The 14,024-nt window shown below is 48.2% G+C and overlaps 1 protein-coding gene across 6 annotated transcripts in view; it reads left to right on the top strand.

Annotated features, from left to right (window-relative positions):
* Nucleotides 1-1,888: 1,888 nt before the first annotated feature.
* The window catches only part of TUBB6 (tubulin beta 6 class V), a 16,834-nt gene continuing 4,698 nt past the window's right edge, over nucleotides 1,889-14,024 (top strand). The window contains exons 1-3 of one of the 6 annotated variants that reach the window (XM_021683006.2): nucleotides 1,889-1,944; nucleotides 2,719-2,827; nucleotides 4,618-4,723. In XM_021683006.2, coding sequence (XP_021538681.2) covers nucleotides 2,738-2,827; nucleotides 4,618-4,723 — 196 coding nt within the window. In that variant the 5' untranslated portion in view covers nucleotides 1,889-1,944; nucleotides 2,719-2,737. Of the gene's footprint in view, nucleotides 1,945-2,176; nucleotides 2,336-2,718; nucleotides 2,828-4,612; nucleotides 4,724-14,024 lie in introns of those variants that run through there. The other 5 variants (XM_021683008.2, XM_021683005.2, XM_021683004.2 and 2 more) reach the window with 5 other exon arrangements.

Below are 14,024 nucleotides of genomic sequence, written 5' to 3'. Positions count from 1 at the left end.
AACATTTGGAAAACTCCAAAAGAAAAAATATTTCAAGTTCTCTACCACTTTCCAACCACACAGTCGTGAGGACTTTCCCAAAGTTTTCATATACCTAAAGAGAAACTACTGGTGCAGATTACAGAGCATTGTCCCTTCCTCTTTGTGTGGCATTTCCATTTGGCCTGGGAGGGGTGCAGTCCGGGCTTTCCAGAGTCTCCCCACCTAAAGTGCTCACACAGGGAAACTCATGCAAAAGTCTCTGGTGGATGTACATTCCAACCGAAGGTGCCACAGAATCAGAGCCCCTAGGATAATCCTTTCATTTTACACATGAATAAACTGAAGCCCAGAGAATTGGAGTGAACACAAAGCTAACTGGAAACAGAACCAGAATTGAAATCCAAGTCACCCTGACTCACCACCCAGTGGTCATTCCTTTCTACCACACAAGACCACCGGGAAGAGGGACTATTGCTCCCTGAGGGCCTAATTCATGCCCAGAAGTAACCCTGATTACCCCTGGCATACATTAAGTATCTGCCGCAGGAGTACATGAGTGAGTGAGCCCTGCCAGCTAGAAGCTTCCGTAGGAGTGAACTGGAAAGAGTTCTAGGTGTGTGGGTGTCCGTGGTGAGCATGCCTATGGAGAGGGCTGGCCGCAGAGGCGCCCAGGCTGGCTGGGGCAAACAGAGCGGGTGGCGGCCAAATGAGGGCAACTGAGCAGGGAGGGGTAAGGGTTCGAGCCCAGAGGGCCCGGATGCCAGCCCCTAAAGTGAGGACTGTGTTACCTGCTGGAGGGTGTGAAGGGAACAGGTGCCCAGGAGGGGCCGCCCAGCTAACACTGGGAAACGGGACGTTTGGAGAGAGAGGTCCGGGCTGCACCATGTTATAAAAGAAATATGGAGCCATGCTTTGCATCGGCACAGTTGTCTTCACGTCCCCAGAGAGGGCTGCGTTCTTTCTGCGGCATCGGCCTGCCTTTCCGCGGCCCCTTGAGCATGGAGACGTGTCCGATGAAACTTTCCCTCTGGCGTCCTCACTCCTCCAGCACTGCACTTACGGAAAGAACAGGCACACAGGCACACCTCCCGCCGAACAGCAAAAGGGAGTCCCCGGCACCCAGGAGTAGGGAAGGTGAGGGAGCCGGCAGAGGTAGAAGCCAGCCCTCTGCGCCCTCCTGGGGCCGAAGAGCTTTTTCATCGCTGACTCCCAGTGGAGAGGCTGCGTAGACAACTGTGCAGGGGGTGTGCGTGCGTGCGTGTGTACAGGTGTGTGTGTGTGTGTGTGTGTGCGCGTGTTCACTGTCCGATGCCGCCAGGTATTCACTCTAACTAAACCCCACTACAAACGTTTCGGAGTCGCGGGAATGGAAAGGTACCTGTATTTCGAGACGGATAGGCAGGAAAGCAAGGACATAAGAACCAATACCCTAAGTTCAGTGGGGAGGACGAGAGTCAGAGTCACGCTGGAACACTCCACTTTCGCGTCCCAAAGCCTGTCTCCTCGCTGCGTTTGACCCCGCGGCGCGGGCGGGGTGCCGGGGGGCGGGGTGGTGGACAGTGCGCACCCACAGCTGCAGAGCACCCCGGCCTGGCCCAGCCAGGCCCGCGCGGCCCCAGAACCCACCCCGGGCGGCTCCAGGTGGGACCCCGCCTGCCCAGGACGGCTCAGCGGGAACGGTCTCCCTCCGGGGAGGGTCAGCGACGGGGGGGTGGGGGAGTAGGGAGGGCAGCAAAATGAGGGCGGGGAGGGGCCGAAGCCGCGTCCTTCCCGCCCGCCTCCCCACTTTTAAAGTCTCCAACATCTCCCCCTATCTCCGCCCCCAAATCCGCTTCAGTAGGCGCATTTCCCGGCCTGACTTCCCCAGCAGTGCGTCCTCAGTTCCCCTTTCTGTTCTCGCTCCTGGGACAGCACCGCGTGGAAGCGGCCCGGGGAAGATGGCCCAGGGGGAGGCGAGCCGAGGTGGGGCGCCGGCAGCGGGGTGCCCGGGGAGGGAGTCCTGGGGTGCGAGGAGGGAGGCCCAAGGCCCGCCGGGACGCGAGGAGGCGCGGCCCGGGAGGGCGAGGCCCGGGGGTGGGGGCTCTACGGGCGCTGGGGGGAGCGGGGGCGGCGCGCGGTCCGCGGGGGCGGAGGGGGCGCGGCCCGGGAGGGCGAGGCCCGCGGCCATTGGTCGGGGCAGCCCGGATGGGGGGTGGAGAGCAGGCGGAGGGTCGAGTCCCGGGGAGCGCGCCGGGGGCCCGCAGTCGCAGCGGCGGTCCGAACAGCCAGTGCCCCGAGCGCAGAGCCGGCGCCCGCCATGAGGGAGATCGTGCACATCCAGGCGGGCCAGTGCGGGAACCAGATCGGCACCAAGGTGGGCCGGGCACTGGGCTCCCTGCGGGTGGGCAGCTGGCAGGCCTAGGGTGTCGGGGCTCGACCCCTCAGTGCGGGCGCCCCGGTGCGCACCCTCTGTGCGCCTCGGTCCTCGGAGCCCAGCCCTGCCCTGCGCGGCACTCGGGAAGTGCTTCGAGGAGTGGCGCGGCCGAGGAGGGGGCGTCACAGCCAGGGACCCCCTGCCCCTCACCCCTATCCCCACCCCAGCTGGGAGCGGCCGCCGGCGGCTCAGGCGCGCCTGGAATTCGGCAGCCGGGCCCCGCGCACCCCGCCCCGCCGGGCCAGCCCTGGCGTGAGCCGCGGGGGAGGGCGCCCTAGGCTTCGGGTTCTGACCGTCTGTTCCCCCGCCTCGCCCTGCCCAAGTTTTGGGAAGTGATCAGCGATGAACACGGTATCGACCCAGCCGGAGGCTACGTGGGTGACTCGGCGCTGCAACTGGAGAGAATCAACGTCTACTACAATGAGTCATCCTGTGAGTAGCGCGGCGCCGCCGGGACTCCGCCCTTCCCCGTCGGACCCCGCCGTCCCCCTCCCAAACCCTCGGCCATCCCCGCCCGGACCCTGGCCATCTCCTCCTCAGATCCTGGCCACCCCCCTCTGGGGCCCTAGCCATCCCGTCCCGGACCCTCGGCCACCCCCGCCTGGACCCCGGCCATCCCTCTCCCGGACCCGGCCTTACCCCTCCGGGACCCCGGCCTTCCCCGACCGATCCAAGGTTGGCGCTCAGGATGCCGCCCTTGCGCTAGGGTAGTTTGCCCTCGGAAATTTTCCAGGGATATAGCAGGATGCCCGACTCCCTCGCTTCCCCTGGGGCGGGAAATCCGCCGTCAGTTTATTTCAAACAGCCGAATTTGGCCCATCACGGGGTCTGAACTCTTGAACTAGACAACCCGTTAGTTAGTGTTGTGAAATCCCTTACTGGGTCATGTCCGACTTTTTGTTTTGTTTTGTTTTTCAGTTTAAAATGGATCTCTTAATGGAGATTCTTGGCTAAAAATTTGAAAAGCACCCAGTTAAATGACTTTTCTGACCTTTTACCGACCTCCAAAAACTCTCTATGCTCCCTGGAAGCTGAAACTACAGACAATTCTGGATAATTGGTGGAGTTCAGTACAAATTCCAAGCTGTGGTTTATCCAAGATTGGGAATAACATCACCTCTGCCCTGGATACCTACATATATATAGTGGCTATATGTATACATTATTTGTTACAGTTTTTATTATAAAAGTGATAGGTGCCCTTCACAAAACAACAAAAAACTAAGACTTTGAAAGAACACCCAGAAAATGACAGATGCTACCCTTCCACATGCATGACATATGTCCCCAGAAAGAAATAATCTGGTTTTTGGAGTCACTTGCTGTTTGTCCACACAAGAGTTGTGAAGAGCAGGATACATAAATCACTGGGTTTTATTCATTCAGCAGCTAGAAGAAAAGGTCTGGACAAGCAGGGCATAGAATATGAAATTTCTAGATAGCACTAAAGAAAATTCCAGTTATACATTGCATCTGCTGTTAACCTTCAGGTCCAGCTTGTTAACTTCCTTTCTTCAGTCTGGCTATGTGTGTGTAGCTGGACAGGAGTTGTAGGGTGCAATCCTGTTAACCCCATCCTCACTGGGGAACAAGTTCCTGCCCACTAGGCATGAAAATGTGCTTGCTAACAAAAAAGCTACACAGCAACACTGGTTCATACATGAGAGTGGATCCTGGCCACCCCCCTCTGGGGCCCTAGGAAACAGCCTGGAGCCCGGAAACAGCCCATGGGATCGTACCTATAACGAGGTGCTCAGGCTAAAGCTTGGATTCATGTATGTGTGTGCATGAGGGAGGTGCCAAAAAGTGGAAAGAATGTAGAGCAACACAGCAATTAGCTGCAACAGATACAGTTTATTTCCATGGAGCTAAAAAAGTAAAACTTCCCAACAGGAAAGAGGTATCAGGGTGAAGTGGAAAATACAGAAGGCAGGAAGTCAGGAGACCTGATTTCTCATCCTGCTTATTCCTGGCACTTCCTCTGCCCATTCATGCTTGGGCTGGTTTCCTCATTGGAACAACTTCAGCTGGAACTGTGTTCCCCCAGGCCCCTCCCAGTGCTGAGGTTCTGGGGTCCTAAGAAAGCCGGGCCTGTCTCTGAAGAAGCCCTGCTTCCTACCTGTCCAGGCAGCTGTGCTGGGGGGGCTCGCTAGGGGACAGTCCATGACTCTGGAGACCAGAAAGTGACCCTTGGGGGTGGGCTTTGTTCTCTTCCAGCTCAGAAATACGTGCCCAGGGCTGCCCTGGTGGACTTGGAGCCAGGCACCATGGACAGTGTACGGTCCGGGCCTTTCGGGCATCTCTTCCGGCCGGACAACTTCATCTTCGGTGGGTTCCATCTCCTGCTTCCTTCTGCCTCTTTCTGTTTTTTTTCACACATCAAACTACTTCATGTGCAAGATTAAAAGATAAAAGCTTAGGATGGAAATTAGCAGTCTCCAGTGTCGTGACAGGGTGCTGCCCCTTTTAGTTCTTGACTTTTCTTTAGGAAAGTAATCTCTGTCTCTCTAAATGAAATGCTTGTATTGATAGTTCTTGGTTTAACAAATTTTTTAGACATTAACTTCTTTCTTGCCCTTATAAATTATCATTAATATGATGATAATCATTTGTTTCGGTTCCTATGTTGCTCATCTTTTTTTTTTTTTTTTTTAAAGATTTTATTTATTTGACAGAGAGAGACACAGCCAGAGAGGGAACACAAGCAGGGGGAGTGGGAGAGGGAGGAGCAGGCTTCCCGCTGAGCGGGGAGCCCGATATGGGGCTCGATCCCAGGACCCTGGGATCATGACTTGAGCCGAAGGCAGACGCCCAAGGACTGAGCCACCCAGGCACCCCTGTTGCTCATCTTCTAATTGCAGTGTGTTTATACCTATATTTCTCTTTCATTACCTATAGACAGTTATTTTGCTTTTTTCCCAAAGGCTGGCACTGTGTGAATTTTGTTTTTTTAGAACTGGGCAAATCCTTCCCTCCCTTCTTCCACCTAAGACATGATAAAGCACCTGTCCATCCACACACTCCCAAAGAAAATTGTGTATCGTTAAGTGAAGCGGCACCATTAGTACTACCAGCCTCCATCACCCTGTAGCCGTGGTTTTTAGAATCAAGGTTACTTGACAAAATACTCAGAGGAGGAATATTCAAAATATGCAAGAAGAGACAGAATCCTGAAAGATTTTATTGGTACATGACCTGATGACTCTCTAGTAGAGTCAGGTAGTGACCTGTTATAAGGGGAACTCAGCAAGATGAACGTTCACAAAGTTTATGAATCCTTTGAGTATCGTCCCCTTCCCCATCACCCTGACAACTTACACAACCAACGGGACAGGCAAAGTTTCTGATAATAACTTGTTCAAGGGTTGGACCATAATTGGCCCCAAGCGAAGCCTCTTCTGGACTCTGCTGCCCGATGTGGTAGCCACTAGCCACATGTGGCTATTTAAAGTTCATAGAAATTACATAAAATCAATTCACTTCCTCAGTTGTACTAGCTACATTTCAGGGGCTCAATAATTAAATGTGGCGAGTGGCACCATATTGGACATACGGAACAATTCCTTCATCACAGCAAATTCTATTGGATAGTAGTGCTCAAAGCCTTAATAGAGACACTCCACTAAATAAGGGGAATGAAAAGAGAAAAAAAAGAAAAAAATGAAAAGAGAAAGGCACTACACAAACATATGGCCATTCATAACCACTTCTACCTTAGGAGCCAAGGTAGAGCCTACAGGATGTGTGGCAGATTTGAAGGTGTTCCATTCGACGATCGTATTTTAATGTTAGATACCACACATTCACTTATGTTCTTTCTCAAAAATTACTGATGTAATTGAGTAAGAAATATGCCTAAAGAGAAAAATATTACTTATCAACAAAGTACCTCAATCAACAATAAGCACAATTTCCATGCCCGTAAAAGGTAAAGTGTCTTACAAGGAAATGAGAGACTCTTAAGGCTGATTCATGGCTTAAAGTTACTGTGGTATAGAAATTAAATCTATCAAAGATCTACTTTCCAACCCCTTCCTCAAAAGGCACCATGTGGAGATGATTTCATTGAGAGTAACAGATAATCCTCTGCTATTTAAACCCTATGTATCTAGAATATCTCCTACATAGTAAGTGCTTGATAAATATTAGCAACATCCTAGGAATGCAAGGATGGTTCAACTTTGAGAAGTCAGCTAATAGGGGCTCCTGGGTGGCTCAGTTGGTTAAGCGACTGCCTTCGGCTCAGGTCATGATCCCGGGGTCCTGGGATCGAGTCCCATGTTGGGCTCTTTGCTCAGCAGGGAACCTGCTTCTCCCTCTGCCTGCCGCTCCCCCTGCTTGTACTCTATCTTTCTGACAAATAAATAAAATCTCAAAAAAAAAGAGAGAGAGAAGTCAGCAAATAGATTAAGAAAGACAACATCTTAATAGGTGCCCCAAAATATTTGATAAAATTCAGTATGTGTTCCTGACTTGTAGAGGACAAAAACCCTTACGTGCAAGCTGGGAGTAGAAAACATACTTCCTCTGTTTAAGAATTACCTACCAAATCCATAGCAATGTCACACTCACTGGTGAAACATTAGAAGTATTCCAAGCAAAGTCACTTATGAGAAAGAGATGTCCATTGTCTCTACTATTCCATGTTTTGAAGGTTCTAGCCAGTGCATGAAGACCAGAGAAAGAAAAAAGATACAGATCATTTAAAGGAAAAGACAAAATTGTTATTTGAAGGTGGAATGATTCTCTTGGATTTTCCAGATAGCCTGTCCAATGACCAGTGATTGGCACTTACAAGACCTCAATAAGGCAGTCACACACAAGATAAAGACTCAGACGTTATTGCTATGGGGTGACCAACTGTCCTGATTTGCCTGGGACTGGGGAGTTTCTCAGGACACTACCCGCTCAGTCCTGAAACTGGTAAAGTCCCAGGCAAACTGGGACAAATTGATCTCCTTAAAGGTAATAATCAATTATAAAATATAATGGGAAAATATCCTATTCACAATAGCAATGAAAGTTATAAATACCTAGGGACATAATTTACTAGTAATTGGGAATGAGGAGGAGACATTAAAACAAGACATTTTTCTCCCAACAGACAGGGTGGTACTTTAAAAACCAACAGCTGGCATTGGTGAGGTTGCTTGGGAGACTGAGTTGTAAGCATTGTCAGAGAACAGCTTAATGGATTCAGCAAATCTGGAATTTTGATTCAGCAGTTTCAGTTCAAGGAATTTGTCCTGAAGAAATGTTCGCACATGCATTATGGACATTGTGTACTGGTCTCTAGAAGAGCTGAACCCCTTTGCCCCCCCCCCCCCCCCGCCCCCTTGCCCTTACTACCAGCTGGTGTCAGTCTCAGTTCAGCGGACTGCTCCCTCAGTTCCTGTGATGGAGACTTGACTGGGCGAATATTCATATTCTGTATGCCCACAAGGAAAAAAGGACAACTCCCCTGTGGCACTGATCTTGACACAGATCAATGCCACCTTTCTTTTTCTCTTAGTGGGTATAGATTCTTCTTCTTCTTTTTTTTTTTTTAAAGATTTTATTTTTATTTGACAGAGAGAGACAGCAAGAGAGGAAACACAAGCAGGGGGAGTGGGAGAGGGAGAAGCAGGCTCCCCGCAGAGCAGGGTATAGATCTATACCCCTAAGCGGGTATAGATCCTTAGCAGCTGTAGACTCTTCTTGCATGCACCACCTCACTGGGTTACTGAGTTTGGGTCACCAAAAAGAGCACTGAGGGGCGCCTGGATGGCTCAGTTGTTAAGCATCTGCCTTCGTCTCAGGTCATGGTCCCGGGGTCCTGGGATCGAGCCCCGCATCGGGCTCCCTGCTCTGCGGGAGGTCTGCTTCTCCCTCTCCCACTCCCCCTGCTTGTGTTCCCTCTCTCGCTGTGTCTCTCTCTGTCAAATAAAATCTTAAAAAAAAAAGAGAGAACACTGAATGGGGAGAAGGGAGACTTGGCCGCTAATTTCAGCTCTGCTACCTCTGGTGTTATCAGTTCCCTTCCTGGGGCTCCTTCAGCTTGAAGGTCTGAGGAATGAAGGGCCCTCAAGCATCCACGCCTCTGTAAGAATCTGAAGTAAGCAATGGCCTGTCTCCCCAACATGCACAGAAATATACTTCCACATAGAATTCTGCCCAGTTTCTTCCCTTGGAGGTTTTTGTTTTTGTTTTGTTTTATTTTTAAGATTTTAATTATTTGCTTGAGAGAGAGCGAGAAGGAGCACAAGCAGGGGAAGCAGCAGAGGGAGAGGGAGAAGCTGGCTCCCCGCCGAGCAGGGATTCAATGCAGGACTCGATCCCAGGACCCTGGGATCATGACCTGAGCCGAAGGCAGACGCTTAACCATCTGAGCCACCCAGACGCCCTTCCTTTGAAGGTTTAACTGATTTTTGGTAAGAATCTGAGAGGTAGCTAAGGTTTCTTGAACCTGAATTACAGTTGGCTGAATCTACCTCAGTCTCAGTAAACTTTACCAAAAAAATTAAGATTTCATCATTAAGAAAAGTATACAGTTGACCCTTGAACGACACATGGGTTTAGGGGTGCTGACCCCCTGCACAGTCCAAAATTTACGTATAATTTTTGACTCCCCGAAGACTTAACTACTAATAGCCTACTGTTGATTGGAAGTCTTACCAACAACATAAACAGTCGATTAACACCTATTTTGTATGTTCTATGTATTCTGTGTTCTTACAATCAAGTCAGCTAGAGAGAAGAAAATGTTACTAAGAAAATCATAAGGAGGGGCGCCTGGGTGGCTCAGTCGTTAGGCATCTGCCTTCAGCTCAGGTCATGATCCCAGGGCCCTGGGATCGAGCCCCGCATCAGGCTCCCTGCTCGGCGGTGAGCCTGCTTCTCCCTCTCCCACTCCCCCTGCTCGTGTTCCCTCTCTCTCTGTGTCTCTCTCTGTCAAGTAAATAAATAAAATCTTAAAAAAAATAAAATAAAATCATAAGGAAGAGAAAATACATTTACAGTACTGTACTTATTTATCAAAATTCTGTGCATAAGTGGACCCACGCAGTTTAAGCCCATGTAGTTCAGGGGTCAACTGTCCTTGATTTTTGATGGGCAATGCATGGTAGGAAATTCAGAAGTGCAGAAGACATGTACAGTGGGAAGCTGGCCCCTCCCTCCTCTGTCCACTTTGTTCCCTCTCAGAAGGGGGCTCCCGTTACTGACCTTGTAGGAGCCCTTCCTCGGGCATATGCATGTTAGAAGCGAATATATGAGTTTGTGAGGTTTGGTTTGGTTTTGTTCTAAGATTTTATTTATTTGTTTGAGAAAGAGTGAGCACGAGCAGGGTGGGTGGGGCGAGGCAGAGGGAGAGAGAGAAGCAGACACCCCGCTGAGCAGGGAGCCCCATGCAGGGCTTGATCCCAGGACCCCAAGATCAGCACCTGAGCCGAAGGCAGATGCTTAACCGACTGAGCCACCCAGGCGCCCTGTGAGTTTGAATATATAAACATCTGGTAAAGCTTTATTTATGTAAAATACATGGCTTTCCTGTTTCTAGGAAGGATATAAGACAACGTATAGTAAAGACAGCCATAAAATGTGGCCATTTAAAACACAGGGTGAACTGTAAGAGTTAATTCAGTTGCAGCTGAGAATTAATTTAAGCTCTGGGTTTCTAGCAACTACATTCAAAAAAGGAAGCCCAGGACACGATAGTCATCATCATAAAAAGCAATATACCACTCTTTTTTTTTTTTGAAGATTTTTATTTATTTTTGACAGAGAGAGTGTACAAGCAGGGGAAGAAGCAGGCAGAGGGAGAGGGAGAAGCAGGTTCCCCGCTGAGCAGGGAGCCCGACGTGGGGCTCGATCCCAGGACCCTGGGATCATGACCCGAGCTGAAGGCAGACGCTTAACCGACTGAGCCACCCAGGCGCCCCAGGAATATACCACTCTAAGAAGGGAGATCCCCCTTCATTCTACATTATTTGTATTTATTTATCTTGATCTTTACTTTGCTTTTTTCAACAAAAGCTAATATAGAACTGTATCATTAAAAATTAAGAACTAGAGTAAAAGAATTATTCTGTATGATCATCATCACATAATCATCATTGGCATTGAGGTATATTTCTATCTTTTCTTTCTTTTTGCTGATTTTCATTATTTGTAAACACTATCAGATCTTCTTTCCCACTGAATATTATGTTTAAGCCATATTCCATGTTAATATATAGTTTCTAAGATCTGTAAGTTTTAATACTTGCATAATCTGTAATTATTTATTTCATAGTGGCCAATAATCAGGGAGTCATTTCTTACCAGATTTTGCTCTAAGAAAAAATACAATATATGGGGACACCTGGCTGGCTCATTCGGCGGAGCATGCGATTTTTGATCTTAGGGGATAGAGCTTACTTAATTAAAAAAAAAAAAGAATATAGTAATATAGAATCTAGATGTTCCCATCTTGGTTCACATAAATTGGTCTGTGTTTCTAACTCTGATCACAGAATAGATCCTCAAAAGTAAAATTACCGGGTCAGAGCCTGTGAACATATTTAGGTCCGTTATACATTTTGCTTTAGTCTTTGAGTGGGATTAATGCCACCAGCAGTGTTTTAGACCACAGCAGTTTTTGCTCTCCTTTTGCCTGAAATTAAACTTTTAAAGAAATATATCAACTGAGGGACTCTGAGCAACATAACTGACAATGCTTTAAGAAATACTTCCGAGGAAATGGGAAAAGAACTCTGAACTTGACAAGTCTGTATAAACTGTAGAAATTGTCAGTATAAGAAAAAGAGACTTACACTCCCATAAACAGGAGTCACACATAGAGAAACCTGACCCAACATTAAAATACAACTCCGTGAACCCTGTTCCGATGGGGACGGGCGGTTAGCTGAAACACACACACACATACACACACGCCCCTTATTGCTTCCGGAGAGAAAATAGAAAAACATTATCTAATTGTACATTGTTTAAGATGTTCAGACTCAGTCTTGTTACCTTGGGCTTCATGGAACTTTGTTATGTTTTATTTCTTACAATGGGTGGTAGGTGTGTAGATATGAAGTCTATTTCACAGCCTTTTACATGTGGTGAAGTCTGTGCTGAGAAGTGTCGGCGTGGATGAGGCGGTGGCTCTTGTTGGTGCACTTGCTGGAGAAGGGTTTCTGGTAGGACCCTGGAGGCCCTGCGCCTTCCCCCCTCTCACTTGTGTCTCACCCAGCCCAGATGTCTGCTCAGGGTCAGGCCTCCCCTCAGCCACCATTCCTGTGCAGCTTTTTAAAGAGTCTTTACTGGGGGCGCCTGGGTGGCTGAGTCTTTAAGCGTCTGCCTTCGGCTCAGGTCATGATCTCAGGGTCCTGGGATTGAGCCCCACATCGGGCTCCGTGCTCCACGCAGGAAGCCTGCTTCTCCCTCTCCCACTCCCCCTGCTTGTGTTCCTGTTCTCGCTGTGTCTCTCTCTGTCAAATAAATAAATAAAATCTTAAAAAAAAAAAGCCTTTATGAAACAAAAAATATACATAAAAAAAGAGGCTTTATGGAATTGGATCAAACTATTGAAGTTGTGCTAAGCTGGTTTCTCATGGCAGCCGCTTCAGTGACGGTGGAAGTTTCCTTTGGTTTAATATATTTGAACTGAAAACTGAGAGAGCCTAAGAAAGGTCTGGACTCATCTTTCTAGCTATCAGTAAGTGGGACAAAAAAGATTAAGAACAAATTCACACAGACCTATGGTGACCATTTAATTATCTAATCCATGGCCTTTGTAAACCTTCAAGAATGTTAGAAACGACATCTGGCTTTTAAACTGCCTCTAGGATTGCTTCTTGTATCTTTGCTTCTTTGTTAGAACATGCACCCCGATTTTTGATTCAGAATATTTTAAAATTTTAGCAGATTGTACTGATGTAAAATAGCTTTAATAGTAATATTTAAAGCCAACACTGGGGCGCCTGGCTGGTGCAGTCGGTAGAGCATGCAACTCTTGATCTCAGAGTTGTGAGTTCAAGCTCCACATTGGGCATGGAGCCTATTTACAAAAAAAAAAATTTATTCAAAGCTGACACTACTCTTAATTAAGAACTGTGAATTGTTTAAATGAATCTGCTTTTGTTAAAATAGCATGCTTGTTATGGGGAATGGAGAGGTGTCCAGAGTGTATAAACACAGTATATTGTTTTTAAGTCATTCTCTATTTAATGAAAGAGGCAGAATTGCCTAGGAGGTGGTTCAGCTCCCTGTAGCTTCAGAGCTCCCTGTTTCAGAGTTGGTCAATTACATACACCAGTATCATTCCACCTCTAGGTATGGTTTATAGTGGTTTTTAAAAAAACACTGACTTGAAGTAATGTATCATTTTAAAAGTGAAAGTTATCTATGTTTAAGTTTTGTACGTGAATATACTTTAAAAAATCTTTTTCTTAACAAATGGCTGGTTGTAGAGCATTCATGCCCAGAGACAGTGGGAGAGTTTTGTGAGAGAAAATGGAGCACCAGAAAGCCTCTTTCTGCACATGTAACTTTCCCTTCCCGACTTGGGGCTAGAGGGGGTCAGGGAGCACTTAATCCCTCACCCGATGTGAGCAAGAGCAAGTAAACCAGAGGGTGGACTCTGAGAAAACCCTGGGGACCTGTTGCAACCCGCCTGCCAAAGCTTCGAGATTGCAGCCTTGTGTTCTACGGTCCTGAGCCGCTGATTAATGTCACAACATCTCATTACAGAACATGTTCAACTCATGACCCCCAAATATTTAACTGGGAACATCTGTTGCTAGGAGACTGTGGCAAAATATTTTCAGAAGTCACTCGCTTCTTCCTTTTGTCAAGAGCAGAGAAAACCTCGTGGCTAATCATGCTGTAAATACTGAGGAAGCCGAGTGAGCGGTGTGAGCTGGGGAAGGGTCAAGTTCAGCGAGCTTGACTTGCTGAGGCTGCATTCCTGCCTGAAGTTACCTTCTTGTCAGTTGCTGGCTTCTACTCTGTTTTATAACATTTTTGTTTTAAAGATCTTATTTATTTATTTGACAGAGAGAGACACAGCGAGAACAGGAACACAAGCAGGGGGAGTGGGAGAGGCTTCCCGCGGAGCAGGGAGCCCGATGTGGGGCTCGATCCCAGGACCCTGAGATCACGACCTGAGCCGAAGGCAGACGCCCAACGACAGCCACCCAGGCGCCCCTGTTTTATGACATTTTTTAAAAAAGATTTTATTTATTTATTTGAGAGAAAGAGAGCAGGGAGAGAGGCAGAAGCAGACTTCCCGCTGAGCAAGGAGCCTGATGCAGGACTTGATCCCAGGACCCCGGGATCATGACCTGAGCCGAAGGCAGACACTTAACGACTGAGCCACCCAGGCGCCCCTCTACTCTGTTTTAATGAAATCCTCTCTTAGCCTCTTTTTGACAGTTGCACTCGCATTCTTTCCTTTGTGAAGGTGTGCTAGTCTACGCTGAGCCCTGCCCTTGTTCCTCCCCCTGCCTCTGGTGCATCTGGCTGGGCCACTGCCTGCTGGGTTGGGTGGGGAGGGATGGACAGGAATTAGTGGAGGGCATAGGAAGAACAATGGCCATTTTTGAGTCAGCTGGGCCAGAAAAAAGAGAATCTCTGTTTGTAAGAGAGAACACAGTCACCTCCC

The sequence above is a fragment of the Neomonachus schauinslandi genome, chromosome 14 (assembly GCF_002201575.2).
Source record: "Neomonachus schauinslandi chromosome 14, ASM220157v2, whole genome shotgun sequence".
NCBI lineage: Eukaryota > Metazoa > Chordata > Mammalia > Carnivora > Phocidae > Neomonachus > Neomonachus schauinslandi.
Note: the sequence above shows the minus strand (reverse complement) of the source record. Positions and strands in the feature narration are given on the sequence as shown.